Source organism: Calidris pugnax, unplaced genomic scaffold, assembly GCF_001431845.1.
Source record: "Calidris pugnax isolate Ruff unplaced genomic scaffold, ASM143184v1 scaffold8, whole genome shotgun sequence".
Taxonomy (NCBI): Eukaryota; Metazoa; Chordata; class Aves; order Charadriiformes; family Scolopacidae; genus Calidris; species Calidris pugnax.
Genome location: NW_015090830.1, coordinates 18786068 through 18809509, shown reverse-complemented (window position 1 = coordinate 18809509; position 23442 = coordinate 18786068). Strand labels below are relative to the sequence as shown.

General features: G+C 43.2%; 1 protein-coding gene and 1 long non-coding RNA gene across 3 annotated transcripts in view; one reads left to right on the top strand and one right to left on the bottom strand.

Moving 5' to 3' along the window:
• The first annotated feature begins 1121 nt into the window (after window positions 1-1121).
• ADTRP (androgen-dependent TFPI-regulating protein) overlaps window positions 1122-23442 on the top strand; it is a 31649-nt gene continuing 9328 nt past the window's right edge. The window contains exons 1-4 of the mRNA XM_014940759.1: window positions 1122-1404; window positions 8335-8469; window positions 9954-10055; window positions 21427-21542. Coding sequence (XP_014796245.1) covers window positions 1252-1404; window positions 8335-8469; window positions 9954-10055; window positions 21427-21542 — 506 coding nt within the window. The 5' untranslated portion in view covers window positions 1122-1251. The remainder of the gene's footprint in view (window positions 1405-8334; window positions 8470-9953; window positions 10056-21426; window positions 21543-23442) is intronic.
• The window catches only part of LOC106887295, a 28017-nt gene continuing 12780 nt past the window's right edge, over window positions 8206-23442 (bottom strand). The window contains exons 4-9 of one of the 2 annotated variants that reach the window (XR_001411848.1): window positions 14049-14306; window positions 13259-13350; window positions 11059-11162; window positions 9789-10282; window positions 9544-9639; window positions 8206-8480 (exon numbers count right to left, since the gene is read on the bottom strand). This is a non-coding gene — a long non-coding RNA (uncharacterized LOC106887295). The remainder of the gene's footprint in view (window positions 8481-9543; window positions 9640-9788; window positions 10283-11058; window positions 11163-13258; window positions 13351-14048; window positions 14307-23442) is intronic. The other variant, XR_001411847.1, reaches the window with a different exon arrangement.

The window sequence follows — 23442 nt, the reverse complement described above, 5'->3', positions numbered from 1 at the left end:
GGAAAAAAAAAAAAAAAAAAAAAAAAGAGATCCCTTAATGCGGTCTGCTTGGCCAAAGCCCAGCCCTGCCCATGGGGACAGCCTCTGCAGGGGTGAGAGGAGCAGCTTCTCTCCCTCTCCTGCCTGGGGTAGGTCAGAGCATGAGCTGGGACATGGTACCCATTCCCCACCAAGGCCCCCACAAAACATTCAGGTGGCAATTACAGCTGGCAACATCATAATTATGCAGACTCCGGCCCAAATCGGAAATGCCGTCTGTATTTTCCAGCGCTAATTAGGGCTGACCTTGGCAGGAGAGGAGGGAAAAATGAGCATTTCCATGGGAACTTTTTTTGATCGCCTCATTTTAGGGTCAGTGTGTGAGTATCAGTTCTTCTCTTCTGTACTTCAGCCCCAACAGCACGATAATGTCGTGCCAGGGACGAGGAGTGATCTGGAGGTGAGTGGCAGGTAGGCGGGACGCCCTGCTCAGTCCTTAGGGTTTGTCACCCAAGGCCTTTGCCCTGTGTTTCCATCCCTGCCAGAGCTTCAAAGAGACTCGGGGTTTGGCCGACCTGCTGTGCGTGGTTGTGACAGATCCCAGCTGCTTGGAGCAGCGTGAAGGCAGCAGAGCCTTCTCCCACAAAAAAATGGCAATGCTTGCAGTGATTTTGAACCCCAAGGACCTTTGCCTACGGATCCTCTCAGCTTCCTTGCCACCTCCATTGCCTATCAACAAACCAACTCGTTTCTCTTTCACAGATCGTTTTGTTTCCCACTTCTTCCTTTGCCATGAAGGAAAAACAGTCTCAGAGGCTTCCCAGGCTGAGCTGGAGACATGGCTGCTCCCATAGCTACGAGGGAGGAAAATGCCTCTTGTTTTCACACCCTACCTGAAGCACAACAGCCTGTTACACAAAATCAGCAGCAAAGCTCCCCCCACCTTTTGCAAAAAAAAACCCCAACAAACCCCAAAACTTATGTAACTCTGCAACTAATCTTCACTAATCTTGAGCAAGGCATTTAAATCCAGGGAATAAGCCTATTCTTCTTGCCTTCCCCCCCAGCCTATCTGTACAGTGAGAAGGGAAGCAAATAGAAGCAAAGTTCACAGCCTTGTGAATATTTCCTTTCGACGAGAGCAAAGTGGACCGTGTCCTGAGTCTGCTCTGAAGTAAACCCTCCTGCCCTGCCGGTTCCCATGCACAGCGACCGAGGACCTTAAGAGAAAAGCTGCTTTTGGACCGATTATCACTTGCTCGCAGCTAAAGCATGGAAATCTCTACCCTCACAATGTACCATTGCCTTGCTTTTGTCTGGTATTGTTTCGTCGTCTACTCCATCGCGCATGTAAGAACAGAAGAGCGGCCATCTGAAGTGTTCCTCTACGGTGGGCAGTGGAAGTATTTGACAGTCCTCAATCTGGTAAGCAAATCGTGTTGTACAGTGATACCAATATGTCTATTTGTTTGTCTGCCATCTGTGCCTCAAGACATATGCAGCTGGTATATTTGCTGCTGTTAAACTGCTTCCTTTAAGGGTTTGTACCCCAAAGGAAATTAAGTAGGGATCCATGCTCGTGCTGTGAAACGCATTCGCAGGTTTTATGCAGAAAGAATACTGGCTGGCAAGCTGCTTGACTTTCAGAAAGTACTCTGAAGCTACCTGCCTCTTCGTAAGAGACAAGCTATCAGTGAGAAGAGGGACAGACAGATAGGGTTTGTCCAGCCTGGAAGGGTGTAAGTTTGATGCCTGTTATCTAACCCCTAATTCAATACATGCTATAATGCTGCTTGGGGTTTGACTTCAATTTTTCAATAAGCTTTTATGTCTTGTAAATTACAAAAAAGGTAAAATAAAGGATAGCATTGTGCTAATTTTGCCATTGAGAGTACAAGCTTAGGCTGAAAATCAGTCGAGAGAACGAGGGAGAGAAATTCCAGCCGGCAGAGAGAGATGCTCGTGACATTGTTACACGTGTTTTAACAGTGCTATCAACTACTTGCTGCATTTCCTAAAAACATACAGAAGAACTTAGACCATAATGTGCTCTCGTTCTCCTAATATGCTAATATAACACAAGCTGGAGACCAAAATGAAAACACATGAGATACCCTGGGGGAGGAGGCTTGTTCACAGTCCAAGTGGTTCATCAGTGACTCGTGGCAGCGGTGCCAGAAGACTGGGCATGTGGAGAGGGTTCCTACAAGGGACATATTTCTGGGAGACTTGCTAATCTGTAGGATGACCTCAGGTCCCTCCTAGCCTTTCGTCCATTCTGTGAGATTGTCAGAGTTAAATACCAGCAGGAGGTCTAGCCTGGGGTATGTTTATCTCTAATTTTATTCTTCAGAAGACACCCCACGGTGGACTTCAATGGAAGCCTAAGGGCTCCCCAGCTCCAAGTGGAGCCTGTGGAGACCTCTGGGGGTTGGGAAATTTGGGTCCATTCCAAACTCAACCATTCCGTGATTTTGTGAAACATTTTCAACCAGGAGGCCATGAATGCCATGTGAAGTGGCTACAAGAGCCTGGGTTTCAGGCAACAGTGCCCTTCTCAGTGGCCAAGCTGCTGTGGAAGGATGAAGGCACATATCGCTGCAGTCAGGATGGTATATGCATGGTTTGTTGCTATGTTATCTTCATATCAGTATACCTATGTTTTTTGTGATGTTTTTTAAAATTAATTTTTTTGAAATAAGTGGTCAGGGTTCAAAAACCCCAAGGATATTTAATCCATCCTGCTGGGACACGTGTCAGTAGACTACAACACCACCAGCCAAGTCCCAGAGAAGATGTTCCCTGTGTGCCCAGCTCATCTCCTTTGGTTTTTGGATAAAGTGGCCCCATTAAAGTACCAACCATACCCTCAGGCAAAAAAGCAGCTCCATCCTCTGGCACCATTAAATGAGATCTATCACTCAGTACATGGCACAGCTCTAAAGCATGAGATCAAGAGAAGAAAGCAAGTAACCCATCTCCCAGCATTTTGGTATGCAGAAATACTCATTGAAATTATCATCCATCATCTATCTAAAGGAAAAACATACCTGTTTATACTTCTGTTGCCTTCCCTATCCTGTGGCAATGATTGCCACAACTCAGGTGTGCCTTGTGTGAAAGAGCAGCTCGATTTGTTGGTGTAAACCTGCTTCCTGACAACGGAATTGGATCCCCTTGACTTCTGTGTTATAATTTAATCATCTGTCCCTGTTCACTTTTTCTTTGCCACTCATTAGAGACCTCTACCCGATTTTCCCTTCAGTTATGCTTTTCTGCAAGCTGGAAGTCCGAGCCTTTTTCATCTCCCTTCACAAAGGACTGCTTCTTTCATTAAAACATCCTTGTCGCCCTTTGCAGTAGTTTTTCTAGTTTCGGGAAGGGGTAAATAGGGCAGGCTGCAGTCAGTGGCTGAGCTATGAGCACAGCATAGATTTATACAGTGGCCTAAAGGTGTTTCCTTGTCTGTTGTTTACTTTTTCTTAACAATTTTTAACTCTCTGTTTGTCCTTTTGATTACTGGTGAGCAAGGAGCCAGCAATTTGAGAGCGCTATCCACTGAGAGTCCAACATTTCCTTCCTGAAGGGTGATAGTTAATTTTGAGCCCATTGTTGAAAAATATATAATTGAAGTTGCTTTTTTTCCTGAAATGCATTATATTGCATTTACCAACACTGATTTTCACCTGTTATTTCTTTCATGCACTCAGTATCCTGAGACTCCGGCAATTTTGCAGTCAGGCTTTGCTTTGACAGCAAAAAAAAAAAAAAGATTTACAAAGCTTTACCATCTCAGTGTTCACTCCCCTCCCCAGCTCATTTATGAATCTGCTGAACAGCTCAGGTCTCATTAAATCTCTGTGAGCGAGGGACCTTGCTCCACTTCTCCAATCCTCTGTCTCCTGTCTTTTAACCACTTATTGATTCAATCCTGATGCTAAAACAGAGCTGTCAGCCAGCAGGGAGATGGTTTGGGCTGAAGATGCTGCCTTTCTCTCATGTAGAAAATATGGCAATGGGGTGGGGTATGCAAAATTACTCTTTCACAGCTGGTAGTCCTTCTTCTGCAGAGATGTAGGGTTTTTTTCAAGAAAGGGTTGCCAAAGAATGAAAGGGGTCTGGGGAGAGAAATGTCCTCATCCCCTCTTTTTCTGTTGATCTGGACAGCGTTTGAGGGTATCTCTGCATGTCAAAACTTTCCTGAGCTGCTGTATACATGAGGAAATGGGTGAGAAGACAACATGGCCCAGGGGGCTGTGGAGCTCCCTGTGGGACTCCACAGGACCTAGAACAGTTGTCCCACGGTTTGGCATTAAACCACTCCCTGTTGTTGCTGAGGAACATCAAGGAACAAGAGGTGGCTGTCAACCACAGCCGTCCACCAGGGACACACCAGATGCTTTGCACTTCTGTGCTTTTGGAAGTAGTGCCAGGAAACGCCTCAGGATGCTGGGAGGTCCCAGGGAAGAGGAGCAGGGAAAAGCTTCCTGCTGGGCTGTGCTGGATCCACCACACTGGGCAGGGCTGGGCCATGCCTTGGATGCTTCCCCAGAGCCAGGTGGACAGGGTGCTTGCCCAGCTCTTCTGCCTGTCTCCTGCCAGACTGCGATTGCCTGGCTCCTGGCACTGGCTGGCTGAATTGCTTGGAAATTTTCCCCCCAAAATTCCTCTTAGCTCTTTAGAACTGCATTTTAAAATTTCCTTCTGTGGAAAGCCGGCTTGCTCTCATCTGAAATGGAAATACTGGGAAACGTGACATTTTCTGGGGATGGAAATGCAGCTTGACTCCTAGCTCTGCTGGAGGGATGCTGAAGAATTTTTTCTAGATATGACCCTCTTTTAGCACTTCATTCAATTCCTCACTAGTCACGCAGTTCTCCCAAGAGAGCTACAGCTCTGACGTTACTTCAGATTCATTTATCTAGTTAATGATTGCAGCAATCAAGATTCAGAAAGGAAATATTTTTGTAGGGGGGGAAGGGGGAGAAAGATAAGTGGGTTTTGTATCAAAGGAGTTCATTGACCAATTATTGAACAAGCAGAAATGACAGATAAAAACTGTTTTGTGTTCATTTGTCTGTGACACAAAACAGTACAAGCTGAATCATTCATTGCCTGAAATATCCGAGCTTATAAAAATCTGCTCACTGTTGTAAATCTATCAGTAAATCATTGCATAAAGAGCGCACTGCACCTTTAAAAACTATTAATTGCAATCCTGCCCCATTTTATTCCTTATGCTTTTGTCTCTCATGATTGAAATACTTTTCAGTTCTCCTGAAAGCTGTTTTTTATTTATTTCAAAATAGACCCAGCGTTTAGTATACATATTTTCCAGGTTGCTATCATGTGAATGGATATGTATATACACTAAATGTTGACTGCTGTGTCTAATAGCCTACTCAGAATATTGGATTTATCCTCCCTTAAGGCAGAGCTTGGAGCCTGATTTATTTGTACTAGTTGGAGATTTCAATACACACATATGGCCAGATCTTATACGCGAAAGTAAATCATGTCAGGTTAGTTAAACAGAAACATCCCTTTGATCACTGCAGCAGATAAAAATTAAGGTTTGTCTTTGTCACTACGACTCGCAGTTTGGAAAATCAATCTGGCCAAATTAAGCATTTCTACAGCACCTAGCGCCATGGAGCTCTGCAGGGTTTAAAGAGGAAAGCAGCGTCTCTCCAACAGGGATAATCATATCCATATTCTTCTCTTTGGGTAAATCATTAGCTTTCTGAATGCTTCCAGTCTTCCTTCTGTTCGTGTGGGAATACTTTAGGGGATCCTCTTTATTTACAGCCAGCGGATTTATACTCCATGAGTGGCTGCAATGGATTTCTGAGCACCAACACTACTGTTTGGGAAATTCAGAGGACATCTGGAATAATTTGATGTTTTCATGTCAATTTTTTTTTTGTTAACATTTTCCCATTAGTGAAGGGCTGTGAGATTTGGATGCACCTTTCTTACAGGAATAAGCCTGGAAGAGCAGGGGTTTAGAGCTCTGACTTGAGTCTACCGGTGGTGCACCCTGCCAAACTGAGCATTACTAGGGATGGTTCTAGCAAGGTTCGGTTTCCTGGCTTGAAAATTACTTGTATGTTCTTTCACTGCTCCTGAAAATACAGGATGATGACAAACGGAAGGACAAGGGTAGAGCTATGAGCAGTGCAAAAGCAAGCTCCTGAGATGGAGTTCAGACTTCTTCAGAAGTTGTTCTTCTCCATGTTCAGTTGGAGAAACGGGTCAGGTTACACATTCAGACAAGCATTTTCCATATAGAAGATAACATTGTCCTCCCCTGCGTACGATAGAATACCAGACTGGGAATGTGGCTGTTTTGGGACTGTTTCTTTTCAGAAATGTTTGTTTTAGTTAATTTTGAAGGGGGGGAAAGAAGAAGCCTATCCCTGTCCCATGATTAATGTAAGGCTGACCATGAACAAGATAATAATAGCCCCATCCTCTGGGAACCAGGCTTCTCCCTAATTGCTTTATTGGCAATTAGTCACCATGTATCACCAGACTGTCACCACCCTCATGTTCATTTTTCATGCTTTTCACAGAAAGTTACTGCTGACTCTACAGGGTGAAACAAGAGCTTCTGTTTGTTACCAGGCTTTTCTTAGCTCTTAGAGGACTTGGTTTTGGTGTCCTGGTGAGTCCAAGGATTGGGGCAGATGTTTGGGTTGGACACATGCTTGGGTCTGAGTATGCTGCATCCCAGTATGGACTTTTCTGAACTAGACCCACCCACGCCTTGGAGGGCTGAATCCCTACTGACTGAGAATATGCCTGCAGTTACAGAGGCTAATTGTGATAATGGGGGGAGAGAGAGAGAGAAAACCACATTTAAAAGACCTGGTTTGAATGCCTCAGAGTTGACCAAAACCATATGTGGGTACTGAGGAAGCCCTTTGTTTTTTTGTGTAAAAATGTGGCTGTTCACCCCATGCTCTAGAGAGGAAAGGGGGGGCTGTGTAGCTGAATCGAGTGGTGCATGACCTCCAATACCTTGCCCTGGTACCTACAAACTTGGAAATTTGAAGATGGGCATGGTGAAATCACAGTCCCCTCCATCCCTCAGATATTTTGATAATAGAGGAATTTCTGATGGAAAAGCATTGCACTAATTCTGTCCCCTCCCAAGCACCACCCTTCACGGCTCCCTCAGAAACTGGTGAAGTAATCAGCCACAGCTTCAGACGATTCTCTCTAAATAAATATCTGATTCAGAGTAAGATCATGGCAAAAGAGATCTCATCCTGAAAGCTGTAGCACAGCCTCTTTCCATTGCAGCACCGCTCGCTGGCCCAGCCTTTGCAGCAGGCTGCATTTCCCATATTGCATCGCTCTGGGACAACCTGAAAGAGATGAGGCCCCCCTGTGAGTTAACAGAGCTGAGCTCGACTCGGTGCTGAACGCAAGGTAGTGGGAGAAGTATTTTTCTCCTCCGTTTTGCCTTTGTGCGTCTGACGAATCTGGTTCAGCACGATCCGCTGTGTGGCGTTAGGAGAGAAAAACGGAGTAATCAGAAAAGCAATATTAGCTTAAGCCGTCATTTTCTGACCATTTCATACACCGTTTGTGGAATTCTGTTTCGTCACTGTGCATTTACCCCATTCTTGACCAAACCCTCCTAGCACCCTCCCCAAACAACCCTGGCCTCATTACTTGTAACTGATTTAAAGAAAGACAAAAAACCCCACCAGACCAAAACACAAGACCCCCTCTCCCCTCAACTCCAAAATTCATTAGTTATAAATGGTTTAACTTACTCAGTTACTGAAGTCTGCATCTTTGCTTCAAATCTTTTCCTGAATCTCTCCGAGTTCAGCAAAAGAGGTTCTGGTTTTGATAACTCCTGCACCTAATTCTCATGTTAGAGCATTTTGTGCTACTTGACACTGAGACCAACTGCACCACGAGTCCCTGGAGAGCAGGCCCTGGGTTGGCTAAACGGCGGGAGAAGTTATCTAGCAATTCCTTTACAAGAAACATTTCCTGGCATATTTTGTTCTCTCCTGCTCAGATACATTGAACATAACGATTAACATGGGAAGTGTGAAGGATCTGGCTTTCACCATGCCCTTCCACCCCTCCCATCTGAAGCACATCACACATCTCTGTTTAGTCTATTAAACGAGATACTGTTAGAGTTATATCCCGAACAACTTTATTTAATCAGTTTCAGTTAGTAAAAAAGATTTAGCCAACAGCTATTTCCCTCACACAGGCTTGCAGCTCACGAACAAAACAGCTCCCTGAAGAGCAGGAACAGAGTTCATTGAGGAACGTGCTAATTAAAGCTGGATGAGTTTCCCTCATTAGGTGTAATTACTTTAGCTTTTGCAGGCTGTCTTCTATGGGGTGTCCTTCCTGGCTGATGTGTTGAGACTAATTAAGAAACTGCGATGTGCTAAGTGCGTAATTTCCAGCAGAGACCTTCTTTTCAGTGTCCTGGCTTTCCCAGTGTCCACAGTAAGTAACCTCTGTACATAAAAATAATGTTTTCATAAATGATTAGGGGTGTATAGCACAACATGCACATGTATAAAATAGATAAGAGACCTGTAGGCTCTCTTTTACCATTTGAGAGTGGATTTGGACCATTTAGAAGAATAAACAGTGCTGAGCCTGTTACAGTTGGAAGCAAAGCCTCTTGCACAAACTTTAGGGTTGCTGTCCCCGAGCGAACACAGATTGACCCCCAAAGGGTGAATGAGGTGCAACCTCTCTATTAATCTCATGGTCCAAATAGCCATGGAATTATCGACTTAGGGCATTTCTCTAAAGGGCAGCACGGGCCAGGAGGACATGAGAGGGTATCTAAGAGGCATCAAAATCTCACATCTCCTCCTCTGACTTCAGCATGGCTTTAAATAATCGCTGGAGAGAAACAGATTCACGGAACAATAATTATAATCATAGCCAGCATCAGATTCACCACGGACCACCTACTCCCTCACAGATAATGCTGTTTATCAAAATGCTGTTTTGCTGGTGCTGTGGGTTGGATGGGATCTGATGGGTTGCTTATACACGTAGGTACCTCTCCGTGTGAATAAAGCCTGCAGCCATCTCTGAATCTCAAAGGGCTGAGAAGCGCTGCTTAAATCTGCTCCACAAGCAGCTCAGCCAGCTGGCTCACTAAAAAAGTCCTGCCAGTGTTGGAGACAGAGAGATTGGCTAATTTATCTTCCCTGCATGGCAGTATTCATGATGCTGCTGTCATATCCCCCCCAGGCATCCTCACCGTGCCGCAGGACAGAGGTGCAGGGTAGTCTCATTCTTCCAGCATCTCACACCCTGATGTCCAACCCCAGGCACAAAGTGTGCTTAAATACAAAGCCAGGCCAAAAAATAAGTGCAAATCTGCTTCCAGCTATCCATAACCGATACCAGGGTGCATTTCCTCCAATTAAGTTCTCCCAACGTAAATCCACCTCTGTTAGGGAAAAAACGGGTGCCCACGGTGCAGCTTGCACCTGCAGTTTATGGATTAGTCTTAACAAATTGTGAAGGTAAGGGTAAGTTTTGAGTGAACTGTCTTACCAAGATCTGTTTTTACTTTGTTACTGAGCAGAACAAATGCTATAGCTTGACAACCAATCCCTCTAGAAGAACTTCTGGACCATCAAAAGATCCCATCTGCAAAGAAGAGAAAAAAAAAAAAAGGAAAAAAAAATAAAGAAGTTTAAAGCTAATCTAGTATTCCACAGAAAATGTCAGTCTTAGCAGTTTATAAAGAGGTTTTTCTCACAGTATCAACACAGAACGCTGCACCTCAGAGTAAATACCTTTCTTTATGTTGTAACATGAGATACGTGAGTTTATCTGGCAATATCACCATTTTTCATGTAGGAAATGTTTTTCCTTCTTAGAAATGAAAGCATTAGCCAAATCCCATCAGTTATGTCTGTCGTTTATTTTGAAATGTCTTCCATTTTGTATTTTGGTTCCAGTTTGTCTGTATATCCTTTTGGACACTGTATGCCTACAATCGAGAGCTGGTTTACCCCAAAAGCCTTGATGGAGTCATCCCGCTCTGGTTAAATCACGCTATGGTGAGTAAGAAGCTCCCCTGCCTCTCACGGAGGCAACACGTGTCCCACCGTGGCATTGTGTCTCTTTCCAGAAGAGTTTCATGGCTGCTTCTTTCTCTCCTCCTCCTTCCCACTTATCCAAATCTGATGTTGAGCTGTGCACAGCAACCAGATGCATGTGCTTGGAGTTGCCTCGAGAAGCCTTTTAGCTCACAAGGAATGTCAGTGAATTGGTGCTTGTCAAACCTCTGAAGTCAATGAAACGATGTGTAGGCACAGGGAAAAAAAAAAAAAAAAAAAAAAAAAAAAAAAGAAGAGAAATCTCTTCTCAGTTATTGTAGCTCAAAAAATAAATTGTTTCTGCAAACAAAAGTCTATGAAATACAAAATGGCTGGGAGTATAACAAAGCAGTTCTTAATTTTTTAAAAAGGTGAAAGAACCGAAGAACATCTGACAGCTCAACAGCTAATAAGCTAATGTGTGCACAGCTTTGAATAGCTGAATTGCAATGATTGTTTACAGATTTTCTATAAATACTTTCCAGATTTCTCCTTCATTTGCTCTGGCTGTTTTTATGATGTGTTGAATAATCACATATTTCTCATCAGTCAAGTGTAAGGAGGCTGACAGTAACATGGAAACCGTGGGCGGATTGTAAGGTCAGGGAGGCCTCGTGGGGCTAACGGGAAGGGGGAGAGAAGGGAGAGGTTCAGCCCTAGACTGAATCAGAGAAGCCAGAAAGGATGAAATAATCACACAGAAGACTCATTTCTCTCCAGACTTCATTTCTTAAGTACAACACTTTGCAACCCACTGCAGCAGTTCCCGATGTGTGGGGAAGGGGAACACGGGAGGCTTTGGGGTGTCTGGCCGAGGACGTTCACTAAAGGTTTTGAGCAGCCACTTGATTTCGACAGGCAAATTCAGATACGTGTGCCTGGAATCCAAACACACATTGGCATGTCTGCATTAATGATATCCCGGGGATAAACTGCAGCCATCCTGCACTTTTAACCTTATCACCTGCTCTCTGCTCACCCATCCATCTCCACCGGGGCCATCACGCGGCTGTCCAAACCTCCGCATGGATGCAAACAGGCACTGCTCTTTCTCAAAACCATCATCCACTGAAAAGAAAGCATCACGCTGGTTTCAGGTCCAGGATTTGGTATGGGTGACTGGTTGAAGTTTGAAATTTTCATGGGAAAGAGGAGGGCACAGGGTGGAGCTGAGAGGAGATGGGCTTTGCTGCTTGTTTTAATCCCCGCACACAGCTGAGAATTTGCCCTTTCCATCTCCACATTTGTTTATGACATGGGAAGGTTGAGAGGTGCTAGAATGTACATTTTTATTTCATGTGCAAGAAGTCTTTGCAGGAATCCCTCAAACATATTCGTTATAACTTTTTTCTTACCCTACCTACATCTACATTTCATAACAGAGTCATTCTGACAACAACAAAAAGCTTTTCCACTTCAGAAATGTCAAAAACAGGTGTTAAAAAAGGAAAACAATTCTTCCTCAAAATTATTTTGACGAGAGAGAAACTTCACATAAAGCAAACCTCTATCACAACCTAGTATTTTATTTCTAAAGCTCTTAATACAGTGCAGACATCTTGTGTTTGACAGTTCCTGGGTGGGAAATTTTCCTTCCAGTCACTATCAAGTGTAAAACATCTGCCACCGGAGTAGAGTGATCCCCACTATTGACAAGCCCCACAGCTTGGGACACCTTCCCCCAGGTGCCTTCAGGCTTAGGCTGAGGCATTTCTTTCTTCCCACTCCAAATATCCACTAGGAACACTGGGAAGATCCAGGGAGTTACCAACACTTTAAGGGACATTCTCCAAGTTCTGATGTCGAGCAGGCACTTCTTTGGGTTCATCTCCTTGAACATTCCTATACTGTATGGCTCTGAGATTACAGACATTTCATGGCAGATCGAGGCAGCATCTTGGCTTTGGGTGAGAAAGATACTGGCGTGTCAGTGGTAGACATCAGTGCCGTATCATTTGCAGTGGGAGTATTTGGTTTTTTTTAATCTTGGTCTATTTTAACATTGTAAATAGGGAAAGCATATGTTGTTATGTAACTGAAGAGGGAACCTAAAAAATAATCATGCAAAACCACTCAAGTTCCTTGAGTTCGCAGTGGTGCTGCAGCATTTCCCTTGCAAAAGTGAACTGGCCATTTATTTTTCTCACATTTACTGCTCTTGGAGTAGGGAAGTGTTGCCCACCTGGTAGCCCAGAGTCATACACAGCATTATTTTTTTGGCATGTTTTCGTACTCTGAGCCAAGAAATTTTTTGTTTTGCAGAAAGGTTGGCTAATGCAGGAAGGGATCTTGTTAATATTTGAAGGAGGCCAAATACTCCAGACTACCTGGGTTTCTCTCTTTGCCTTTCTACTGGGTTTAACCCAAGGGCTGCACCTCAGTTACCACTTCTGTTTGTTTAGGATAATTGTGTTTTACCATCTTTATACAAAGCTTTGAGCTTCAGGGATGAAAAAAACCCAACCCTACTTATGTCTCAAGCACAATTATTTCACTTGAACAAGATTTTCGAAGTGGAAGATGGCCGAGACAAAAAGATACGCTGGCCAATTCGTCAAGTGAAGTTGTTTATTTCTTTCCCAGTCATGTCTTTTCAAGCAACATCTGGATACTCTCCAGAAGGCGACTAACTGCTGGAGACAGCTTGGATTAAATCATATGCATGTATTATTCAACTTAATGGCAGTATAGGGGAACACTGCATTCTGAAAGGTCTGACAGAATTGAACGCTAAACAATGAGGGGCAATGGTGGGTCAGAAGAGATCACTCAAAAATATTTTGATCTACAACAAAAGAGAAGGTACACATCAACATTGACCAGATGTGTTCACAAAAGAGGTAACGGTACAGTTGCCTTTTTGTAAAGGAGGTTTATATTTTCAGTCTGTAAGGCACGGTTCTTATAAAACACAAATTTTCTTGCAAAAAGCACCATTTTCTTTATTTTCAGGCTGCAGCTAAGTTCAGTTTATCTATCTCTTTTCCTCATTTATTCTGTATCTGCTACCCTCTCACCTTGACAAACATCAGCATTTTAGTGTCTTGGGTGCTTTACTGACATGTACTTGTGAACCGTGCATGTTCTGAAGACCTTATAAACTAAATAACTGAGAATAAAAAAGGAGGGATGGTAGATGGAGGCACAGAAGAAAAATTACTTACCTGGCAGACTTTCAGTAAAAAACAACAAGAGAGTCCACGTAGTCCAAGCCTCTCAAGCTCCTTTGCCCCAACAAAGAGTAGCTAATCAGTATCTGAATGCAAAAGGAAAATGTAGGGGAGTGAGAGAACCACCTGGATGCATACGAGTAATTTTCCTCCTCTGAAGCAAGCCACTGTTCCCTGACAGTAAGAACACCAGCAAGACTCATCATGTCTCCTCTCATCTGGAGCTGCTCGGTGTTTACCTCGCTGAACCATCACCTGCCCTAGTGTGGACACAAGTACATAACAGAAAAGTTATTTTGGATCTGTATTATTTACCTCCACCTGGTAAGGAAATAAGTTGTATGAACACAAACTACTCTTACTCCCATCCTATGTGAAGGATTATGTCTTTCTGCAGCTATTTGAGGAAGCTGCTGCAACACTAACCAACCAAGGGAGTGCAGAACCCATTTGTCCAGGCCACTCTAATTGGACTCCTGCTCCAGGTGTCTACACAAGAACCACCTCAGGTTCGTCTTTGGCCATCAAATTATTCTCCTTGCAATTGGTATTTAATGCTTAATAATTCTTGCATATTCACTCAAGAGAGAAAAAATTCCATTTGTTTGCATTTCACAGTATCTCAGTTTTAAGCTGTCTGGCAACGGTGGACATTCATAGCCTTCCAATTACATTCAGCTTTTGGCACAGAAGAAGAATGTGTGTGTGAGGGATATGGCACACGAAATTCATCACCCCACGCATTTAAGAGCAAAGATGCTTAGCTTTCCCCAGCACTACATACATGTAAATTTTTTTGAAGTTTCCATTTTTGTTGACATAAGCCCGTTTCCTCAGGGAGAAAGTATCTGTTTCACAGACAAATGTTATGGCAGGGAATCCTCCCGGGCTGCCGCTGCCCCGACGCACACAGGTGCAGCCTCCCAAATCCACCCCGAGAAGGAACAGCCGGAGCCAAATATTCCACGGCGAAGGATGTGACACTTCAGTCTCATGTCAGCTTCCAGCTGCAGCGCAACATCAGCTTCATCAGGCGAGGTGTCTAATGTCAGGGAGAAACGCAATTAAAATTCTGGCATTGACACGGAGACAAAACATTTGCTAGCAAGCAATAGGATATCCATCCAGGGCCCGATTTCCAGAAATGCGTGCGTGTCTCCAGGAAATGTTATCTCTGAAGCTCTTTTGCCTTTGATCAGACGATTGGTCTGACGTTCCATCCATTTTCACAATAACGCTCCCAAACTACCTACGTGTCTCTGAAAGAGCAGGGGAAAAAAAAAGAAAAAAAAAAAAAAAAAGTCACTTCTCAGATGAGTATAGAATGGACCTGGAAAAGGGCAGAAAGAGATTGTAGCTGACAGTTCAGAGAGAAGTCCTCCTGGAGTTAAATTAGCAATAGCTTCCTGGCTAATTTGTCACCACACCTGCTCAGTAACCGGACTCCTTGTACCTCCCCCTCAATCCAAAAAATAAATCTGCGCTTCCCTGAAAATGCACTGATGGCTCAGAACACAAAAGACAGGTAGTAACGCTGAGACAGAATGATCTCTTTAACTAAATATTTTAATCAAGGCGATGCATGAGTTAAAGAAATAGAATGAACAATAATGTTTAAGCCCCTTCCATCCTGAAAAATTAAGAGAGGTTAAGAGAGGAAGAAACATGTATAAGGTCAGATTATAAAAGAAAATTTTCAAGGAGGCATTTGAATGAAGGCAGCATGATAGCAAAATAAATCAAAAGAGGGAATTTATTCCAAAGTGAAGCCAAGAAAGGAAAGAGCATACAGAGATTCAGAAAATTATGAGGGGTATAAAACTAAATAGAGGTTATGGTGACAGGAAGCCATTTGGTTTTATTACAGGCAGATAACACAGGCTGTGATTGTTTATAAAAGCATCCAACCCAAGGAAATTTCCATCGAGGAGAGGACGTTTCCAACAAAGAGCTGAATAACTGAGTAAACATCTTGAGGGTCAACCAGTGCACACGGGCTTCATGAGCCTCATAAGACGGCACCAAAGTGGGTTTTAACTTTTTCTTCGCAATAACGTACCGACGGAGAGTATACAAACATGAGTATGGGCCACGAGTGGCTGTCGGCACACACAGCTCTGCGGGGAATGGGTCTGAAAGGAGAAAACACGGGCAGTTTTTCAAAAGCACTCGATGGCGTCCAACTGCACCCCGTGGAGTTGAGCTTGGCCAGGGGTAACTGTGAAAAATCCCCCGCTAAAAGTCTCGCCCGTTAATGGAAAGCAGACAAGGAGGGCGCGCGCAAACGCAGACGAATTAGAAACAAACAGCTCAGGTCAAGCGAGGCATCGCTTCCTTCGCTCTGGAGTCAAACGGGGTCACACCGAGTCAAACGGCCACGCACGCGTTTAGGCGTATGAGTGATCTCAGCAGCTCTGGGGAGATGATTATTCACCGGCTTAAAACTCAGCCTAGGCTGGAGCTGGCAGCTGAGCACAGGCTCTACCCAGCCCTGCCTCCTCAGCCCCAGGAAACCCGCTTCTACTTACGTTCTCCACAGCGAAAGGAGGCTATAATGTTGAATAAATACACAAATTACTCAACATATACTGGAAGTAAAAATTCCATGTGGTCTTACTGAGCAGTGGAAATAATATCCAGAGAGGACTATTTATCTCAGTTTAAACTCCTGAACCTGAAACGTATCCTGGGAAACATACAACATAGGGTGGGAAACAAAAAAATAAACAGGAGAATGTTGTAATTTCATTCTTCTCCACAGGAGATGAGTTATCATGCCAGTAAGTTCAGCATATGTTTAATAAACTCTTTTTTTCCCCCTATTCAGATGACAGAGTTTATGAGCAACAAAAAGATTTTTGCAATTTTACAGCTAGTTCAGATTCACCTGAGTTTGTCAGGCAAAAAGCAAAGAAACCAAACCCAAGTTAAAAAAACGCAAGTGCCAAAAAGAGCCACAGAGGATTTTTAAATCAAATGTTTGGAATTAGAATTCAGATTACAAGTGTGATTAGTTAACAGAATGTCTCTGATAATTTGGAAAGTCCCATAACTTTTATATTTCCACTGTACAAATAAATAATAATAAGAAAAGAGCATTTAAAATACTTATATCATTACAAAATTTGTAAACTGAAAGCTTTCCTCAACAAGCAGAGGTTATTAAACAAGTAAATATACTAATATTTCAAAGGATACAAAAATAAGTACTAACAGGATTCCTGCCAAGAGAAGAAAAAAGCTCTCTGATTCATCTGGGTTCATTGATAGCCTGATCAGTACATGCAGCTATTGTTTTAGCCTATTTTCTTTACCTTGGAGTGAAATAGGGGTTTTCTCCCTCTGTGATAATTATTTTTGACAGTTTCACTGTTTATATGTGAAACTGAGAAACTGTTAATTGAAATAAAAAATGAGTCACTGTTTCCAACGATTTTTGCCAATGTTTTGATCTATGTCAATCTCAGCTTAATTATTAAGTTTTCTTTAAAGCAAGATGCAAAACTGTATATTTGAATTGGGCTCCATACAAATGCTGCGCTTTTCAGACATATGTCAGTTTAAGGATATAAAGCGCAGCTAAATAGGGTTGAAAGTATATTTAATGACCATACACTAGAGACCTATGGTAAAAATAACACAAATGAGAAAATACACTGGGTTTTTTGAGAAGGATACGCGAAGTCTTTAAAGCCTTTCAGCAGATATGATTAACTATGATACATGGTCTATCGCTAATGATGCTGCCAAAGTCAACGTCTATCGGCTGTGAGAAGGAAATCACTTGGAAAGCCAACTGCGTGTCATAGGCAAAGGGCAGACTCTACACCCCATGGCCAACCATGCGTTCCTCTGGTGTCTGATGTATAAATAACACATCTGCTCTCATAAACACGCTCAGTTATTCAGTTGAAATTCCACCGTGATTTTACTGTTAATAGGCAAACTGGGCTGGGCAGAAATGGGTGAAGTCAACAGCAGACCCCAAGATAGCAGAAGTGCAAGGGAAGACCTTCTCTTGTGTTTATTGGGCCTGGGGTATGTGTGTACATGATGAGGAAAAAGGAAAGAAAGGAAAAAAAAAAAAAGCAGCTTTATATGCATAAGGGAAAAATGCAAACCCCAAAAATTTTCATCCTGGTGCCTGAAGTAGCTGAGAACTGTTGGAGGAATCTGTCTCAAGAAGGCATTTGCATGGCAAGTTTAGATGGCCCTACAAAAAGCATCTCTAGTTAATAGACACAGTGATTCTCTGTAACTAGGAATAAGCTAATAATCTATTAATAAATAAAATTGGATTAATAGAGGGCAAAATATTTTTAAGATACAATTATTTGTACAGAAGACACAGCACACATTTTCCTAAGTTGTCTGCCAGTGTCATCATTGGACTTGGGAGGAAAGCAGCTTTTCTATGCCACAATATAATTTTTTTTTCTTTTTCCAAATTATGATAGATCCAAAACCTTTAAGAAACTATTCACAAAACAAGAGGAAGACAGCCCCACTCCTGAATGCTTTCATTGCTCTTGGCGGCGGAAGCACCCTTCCAAGAGAGTGGGAAGCTCAGATTCAATCCCCTGTGAATCAGAGAGAGCAGATATTTGAACCTACCTCTTCCACTAAACTCTTGGCTATTTCCAAAAGCAGCCAAACTTTCCAGCTTTGCCAGTGACTTTCAAACTTCTTTTGATTTATGCCCCCCTGAGTATTTTCTCTAACTCCTCCGTAAGTGGAGGAGCCCGCCAAAAAATGACTAGTTAAGCAGATCAGCATTTTCTAAATCAACGCAGAACAAAAAGAAGAGCTCCCAACTGTCTTTTGCAATCACTACTAGTTTCCTACTCATCCCCAGTACCATCTGTTAGACTATCAGGCTCCCCCTCACCATTCCCAGCTTGTTGCTCCCTGTGACTGTATCATGCGGTCCTTGTGTCCTATTTGTGTGCTGCTGCAGGGTCCCCCCAGCCATCAGGCAGTGCAGCGCTGCTCACTCCCGTCAGGCAAATGAGAAATTGCAAATGAGGTGCAAAGCTCTGCTTTTCTCTCCACTCCCCCCTTTCCTGCAGGATTCAGGTACTGTAAGGCAGCACAAAGACGTATGAACTGAGAAAGAGAAGCTGGCTAAGCGAGTGGAGACAGTGGTGGTCTCAGTTATACTAGCTTGCTCCCATCAGAAGAAAGCCCCCATTTCTCCACGCTTTCATCCTCTGCTTCTGGATGTGTGCACTTGCACCAGCTCTGGAGTCTGCATGGCCCCTGGTGAGCTGGATCAGAGGAAAACAGAGGCTGGGTCAGAGATGCCCAGAGGGTGCTTGGTAGAATTGCAATCAATTTCTTGTCTAGCTTCTCCTGTAAAGGACTTGCCCAGCTCCCTTCGGTGGTCATTTCCCTACTTGCCCTTGCTACCTGTTTCCCAGTATGATGCTACATCTCTTGAGAAAACTGGGCCAATCACTCTTGGTCCTACCCGCGATGGGCATGGAAAACTTGCCCATTGCAGTCATCCTTGTATCAACCTCTCAAACCTTTGAAGCCTCATTTTCTTTTTCTCTGTAGATAAAAGAATGCATTCAGTCCTGATTTCTATGCCTGTCTTTGGACTGCTTTCCTGTTCATACTGTTTTGCTGTTTGTGCTGTCCTTTTCTGGACTTGCTCCAAATTATCTCCACCTCTCAAAATGGGGTGCCTTATATCAGAGACAGAATGCCAGCCAAAATCTCGTCAATTCAAGTAAAGCAGCATAGTTACTTCCCAGGTGTTTCTTACACGTAATATTCCTGTTAATACCATCCCAGAATGCCACTAGCTTTTTCTATTAAAGCAGCACCATACTGCTCACTTGTACTTTCTTAACATCCACTCTGAGAACAAAAAGCCCCAAACTAAGGAAATAAGTATATAAAATAGCCCCCACCTAAAAACTGTTCAATTCAACACAGGATTATTTCACGAGGTCACTCATACTAAATCCCTCTTAGGACAGCAATAATACAGCTGGAACAAACAGCTTATAGTTCTTAAAAGTGTTTAAATTAATTAAAAGACTAGCATGGACATCTCATATTTCCTAAAGGGATTTTGTAGCCCACTGAATGTCAAATGAAAACCAGGACTTATATCCACTTCACAGAATGTACAAATCCACTGTGAAAGGCTAAAGCCTCCTAAAAGTGAGGACAAAGTGCAAGGTTTCCATCATTGCTGTCTTGCACGGGCATTTTGTGATTTATTCAAATATAAACTTTTGACCACCTATGGAAAACAAACTCTTTAAAATCATTCTAAAAGCAGCTTAACACATAGATTTCTAACTAAAAAACAGTTACAGGCATTGTATATGAAAGCTGTGTGCACCGAAGACATTTTTCTGGTTAAATGATTCCAGGAATCACTTGTACTGATGCAAGGAGACCTCTGCTATCAACCAAGCGGGTTGTAGAGAACAGAGGAAAATCTTAGTGCCAGAAAGTGAGAGGAACAGGAACATCAAATAGATCTTTTCCATCTCTTTTCTCTGAAATACGATAACTGAGATGGAAGGGTTATTTTGGTAGTAGGACAGCCAGGTATGAACAGCAGCTCCCGGGGGTGTGCTGGGGGGCCTGAGGGAAGACACAGAGCTTCCAGTGAGCTCTCACTTGGCAGCGCCAGAAAAAAAGGGATGTCTGCCTCTTAAACAAACAGGTAACGAACGTTTTCATGCACGCTGTATGTATCTCGATGTGCATTTAAAGAATTTAATGTGCATTTGTGGCAACTTAATAGTATAAACGTACGGCAATAAAACTTTCACCCCATACTACCGTATCAGATGCTCAGCACAGCTTCTGACAAATATGTACATTGAAGGTATGTACTAAAACCACTTCCCTGGGACAAGAGGAAACTTCGTACCGCACACCCAGCAGGTTGTGCCTTTAGCAGAAAACAAAAAATTCATTAGTTTGGTGGTTTTTTTCTGTTTAAAAGTCTATCTTTCTCTGCTGCCCTTCCCCACTTCCTCCCCCATCTACTCATGAAACTGTTTGCTTAATAGGAATTTAAAGAACTAGTCGCCTACAGTTTTTTTCTCCCATTGCACCTCATTGACTGCTTTTGCTGTGTTGTTCCCCAGCCTTGTTTAGGCCTTCTGTCATAGGTATGCAACTTAAATTGTTTCCTTGCACAGGGAATATTACAAGATTTTTAGTGGGGAAATTTCACCCCAACAAATTATTTCCCAAAGTTGCCACAAATCAGCCAACAAGTTGAGGTGTTAGCATCCCAAGAGCCCCACGCTGTACATTTAACATCCAAGCCCAGAAAGACTTCTGCTGTGGTCCCAACTTCCCTGTGGGTGCGCAAGTGTGGACCGTCCCTCTAGGAGGCAGATCCCCACCATCACTCAGTGCCACCAAGCTGTCTGCCCTGTGCTGAGAATCCTTCATGCTCAGACAGTTACCAACATAAAAGCCCTTGAAACTGAAGCTGCTTAATATAATTCAAACTCTTTGACTAAAAAAAAATAATAAAAGAGAGATACAAGGAAAAAAAAGCTTCTCCAGCAAGCTTACTTTTTACTAACTCTTGGTTAAGCTTGTTTGAAGTTCCTTCATCATCTTGAATCACAGCTAACTTAAGTCCTCTGTATGTTTACCACCACGTTTTCACTTGACAAAGAGAAGCAAAACACATTGCATTTGCACTGGAGTAAATAATAAATGACAATATATAAAATGCAATAATGAATTGAAGAGAACATGAAGGCAATTTAGCAATTGCTTAACGACTTCAAGGAGGAGACCTTTAACACCCTCAAGCGCACATATCAATAGACATCAGTATCTTTTGTACTCTAATGGCAATTACCAAAGAAATGTATTGCATTATAAAATGGCAGAAAAAAAGCTCACCTATTATAAAGTAACAGAGCTCATTCTACAACCAGACCTAATTACAGTACTTTTTACAGCACACTAACAAGAAAATTTCCACTCTCGTTACTGCAGGGGTACTTCTTCACTATAAAAAAAAATGAAATATGTACATTTCTATACAACTACACTCAATATTGTCATATAATGTTTTGCTCATGGGCAGGCTCTTCAGCTTCACAGTCAGCAATGACCAAAGATGAGGCACTGCGACCAGTCAGTGACGGGCTTTCTTTTCTCCTCAGCACACAGCTGTATTACCATTTGCTGTCCTGGAAATCCTTGCCACACCACATCGCTACCCGGCAAAGAAGAGAGGAGTGACCCTATTAGGATTTGTTGCTTTTCTGTATATCAGTTGGTAAGAATTACACACTTTAAAACATTTTCTTCAAGTCATCTACTTTGTGAAATAAGGCCAAATGCGGTACTTAGATTTAAATTCCCTCCCAGGCACATGGGAGACAGCAGTCTGCTCTGTGGAGAAGTCATTTAAACTTCAGCTGAGATCCATGAAAACTCTTTCCAGACGTAGGCAGAGCAGGTTTCTTCAAACACAATACAGGTCCCAAGAGCATACATAGCATCTCCTGCTCTCTTAAGGCCTCTTACAGAAAAGCAATTAAATTGCCATAAACTCTGGGTACTTTGAGTTATTTATGCTGGGCTGAAGTTTTTGTTTCTATGAGTACCACCAAATTTACCTCTGCTTGCTGTCTTGCTCACTGCAAAAACACCAAATCTCAAAGGTCTGGGGGTCACGGGAGCAGAGGAGGAGTAAAACTCCATTTGGTATTTGACAGGGACACATGGCTGGGTTCAGAAACCTGAGACAGAAAATGATACTCCGAGCCAGGTGCAAACTGATGGGTAGCAAGGAGGCATCTGCCCCACTACCACCTCCCACTCCACTGGTGGACACCGCCCACATTTCCAGCAATGTGCTACAGTTGGAGGGTGATCCTGAGAGAATAAGCTATATCTCACCGCCCTCTCTTCAGCCCATAGCCATCTACCCACCTCCCGCATGTGTCCCTGGAGCTGCATTTGCATCCACTCCTGCTCATTGCATCCCAGCTGCAGCGTCGGGGTCTAGAGGTCTAGAGGCACTGCCCATTCCATCTAACTATGGGCAACTGCCAACACTTCAGATCCCCCCAAGTATGCCTTATGTTGAGACTCAGCTCAGGAACAGGCCCATACAGTTTCAGGGCAAGCTGCAATATCACTTTCCACAGCTCAGGAAACACCTGGGACCTAGGGTGACAGATACCAAACAACCAGTCAGTAGGGAGGTGGTGTCCTCGTGCAAAGATTTCTGAGAATTCACTGGGATTATGAGGGAATCCATCCTTCCCATTCCTACCCACCAGTTATCACTCCCAGCTACAGACTACCTCCAGCCCACCAAATGAAAATCTGGAATAGAAAATAAACTGCACAGATGAGACGCTCTTGTGACTTGAAACCCATCAGAGTGGCTGTAGAAGCAATGGACTTCACTGCTACACTACATAACCAAGTTAGGAGCCATTTGTCCTAATCCAGTCCAGAGCCTAATAGGATTACGACCACAGCTTTCTAAATTCCTTTTCTATGTTCTGGTTCACCCACCTGCTTAGCACCAGCTTTGTTTTGCTTGTCTTCTGACAGCATTTGATTTTTAGTGTCTTCGAGACCAGACAGCTCTCCAGGCAACTTTTGCAGTCACATGTGCCATGCTTTCCCCTAAAGCCCCTATGGGCTGAGCAATTTCATTCCACAGGAGGCACGGCTCATCCTGAATCCTCATCAAAAGATGAGGATCAACACATTTGAGCACCCCAGTATCTTCTTTGAATTGGTGTTTCATGCTGCCACTGTGGTCCTGAGTGGAAGGTGGTCCCTTAGAGCACTTGTCTCCCCTGTCCCAATAACTGGATAAATGTTGCTTTCTTTCCTCCTGAGGCAGCAAGGGACCTCCTGTCTGCTTGCTTTTTCCCTCCTTATCTTGGTTCCCTGCAACCACAGAAAACAGCTTTCAACTAACAGAAAAAATTTTTAGCCTGTGCAATGAAATCTTAACACAGGTTTGCATTTTACTGTGGGTGCTGCAACTTGGTGATTTAATAGCCCCATTTAGGCTCCTTGTGCTTCACAAGCAACAGAGTCCTTCCTAAAAGCCTCTCCTTTAAATGTCACAATCCTTCCCCGGCGTCCATGGGCTGAGTCTGAAGTGCAATCATTTGCTACCAGCCACTCTTATGAGCCATAAGTAATTA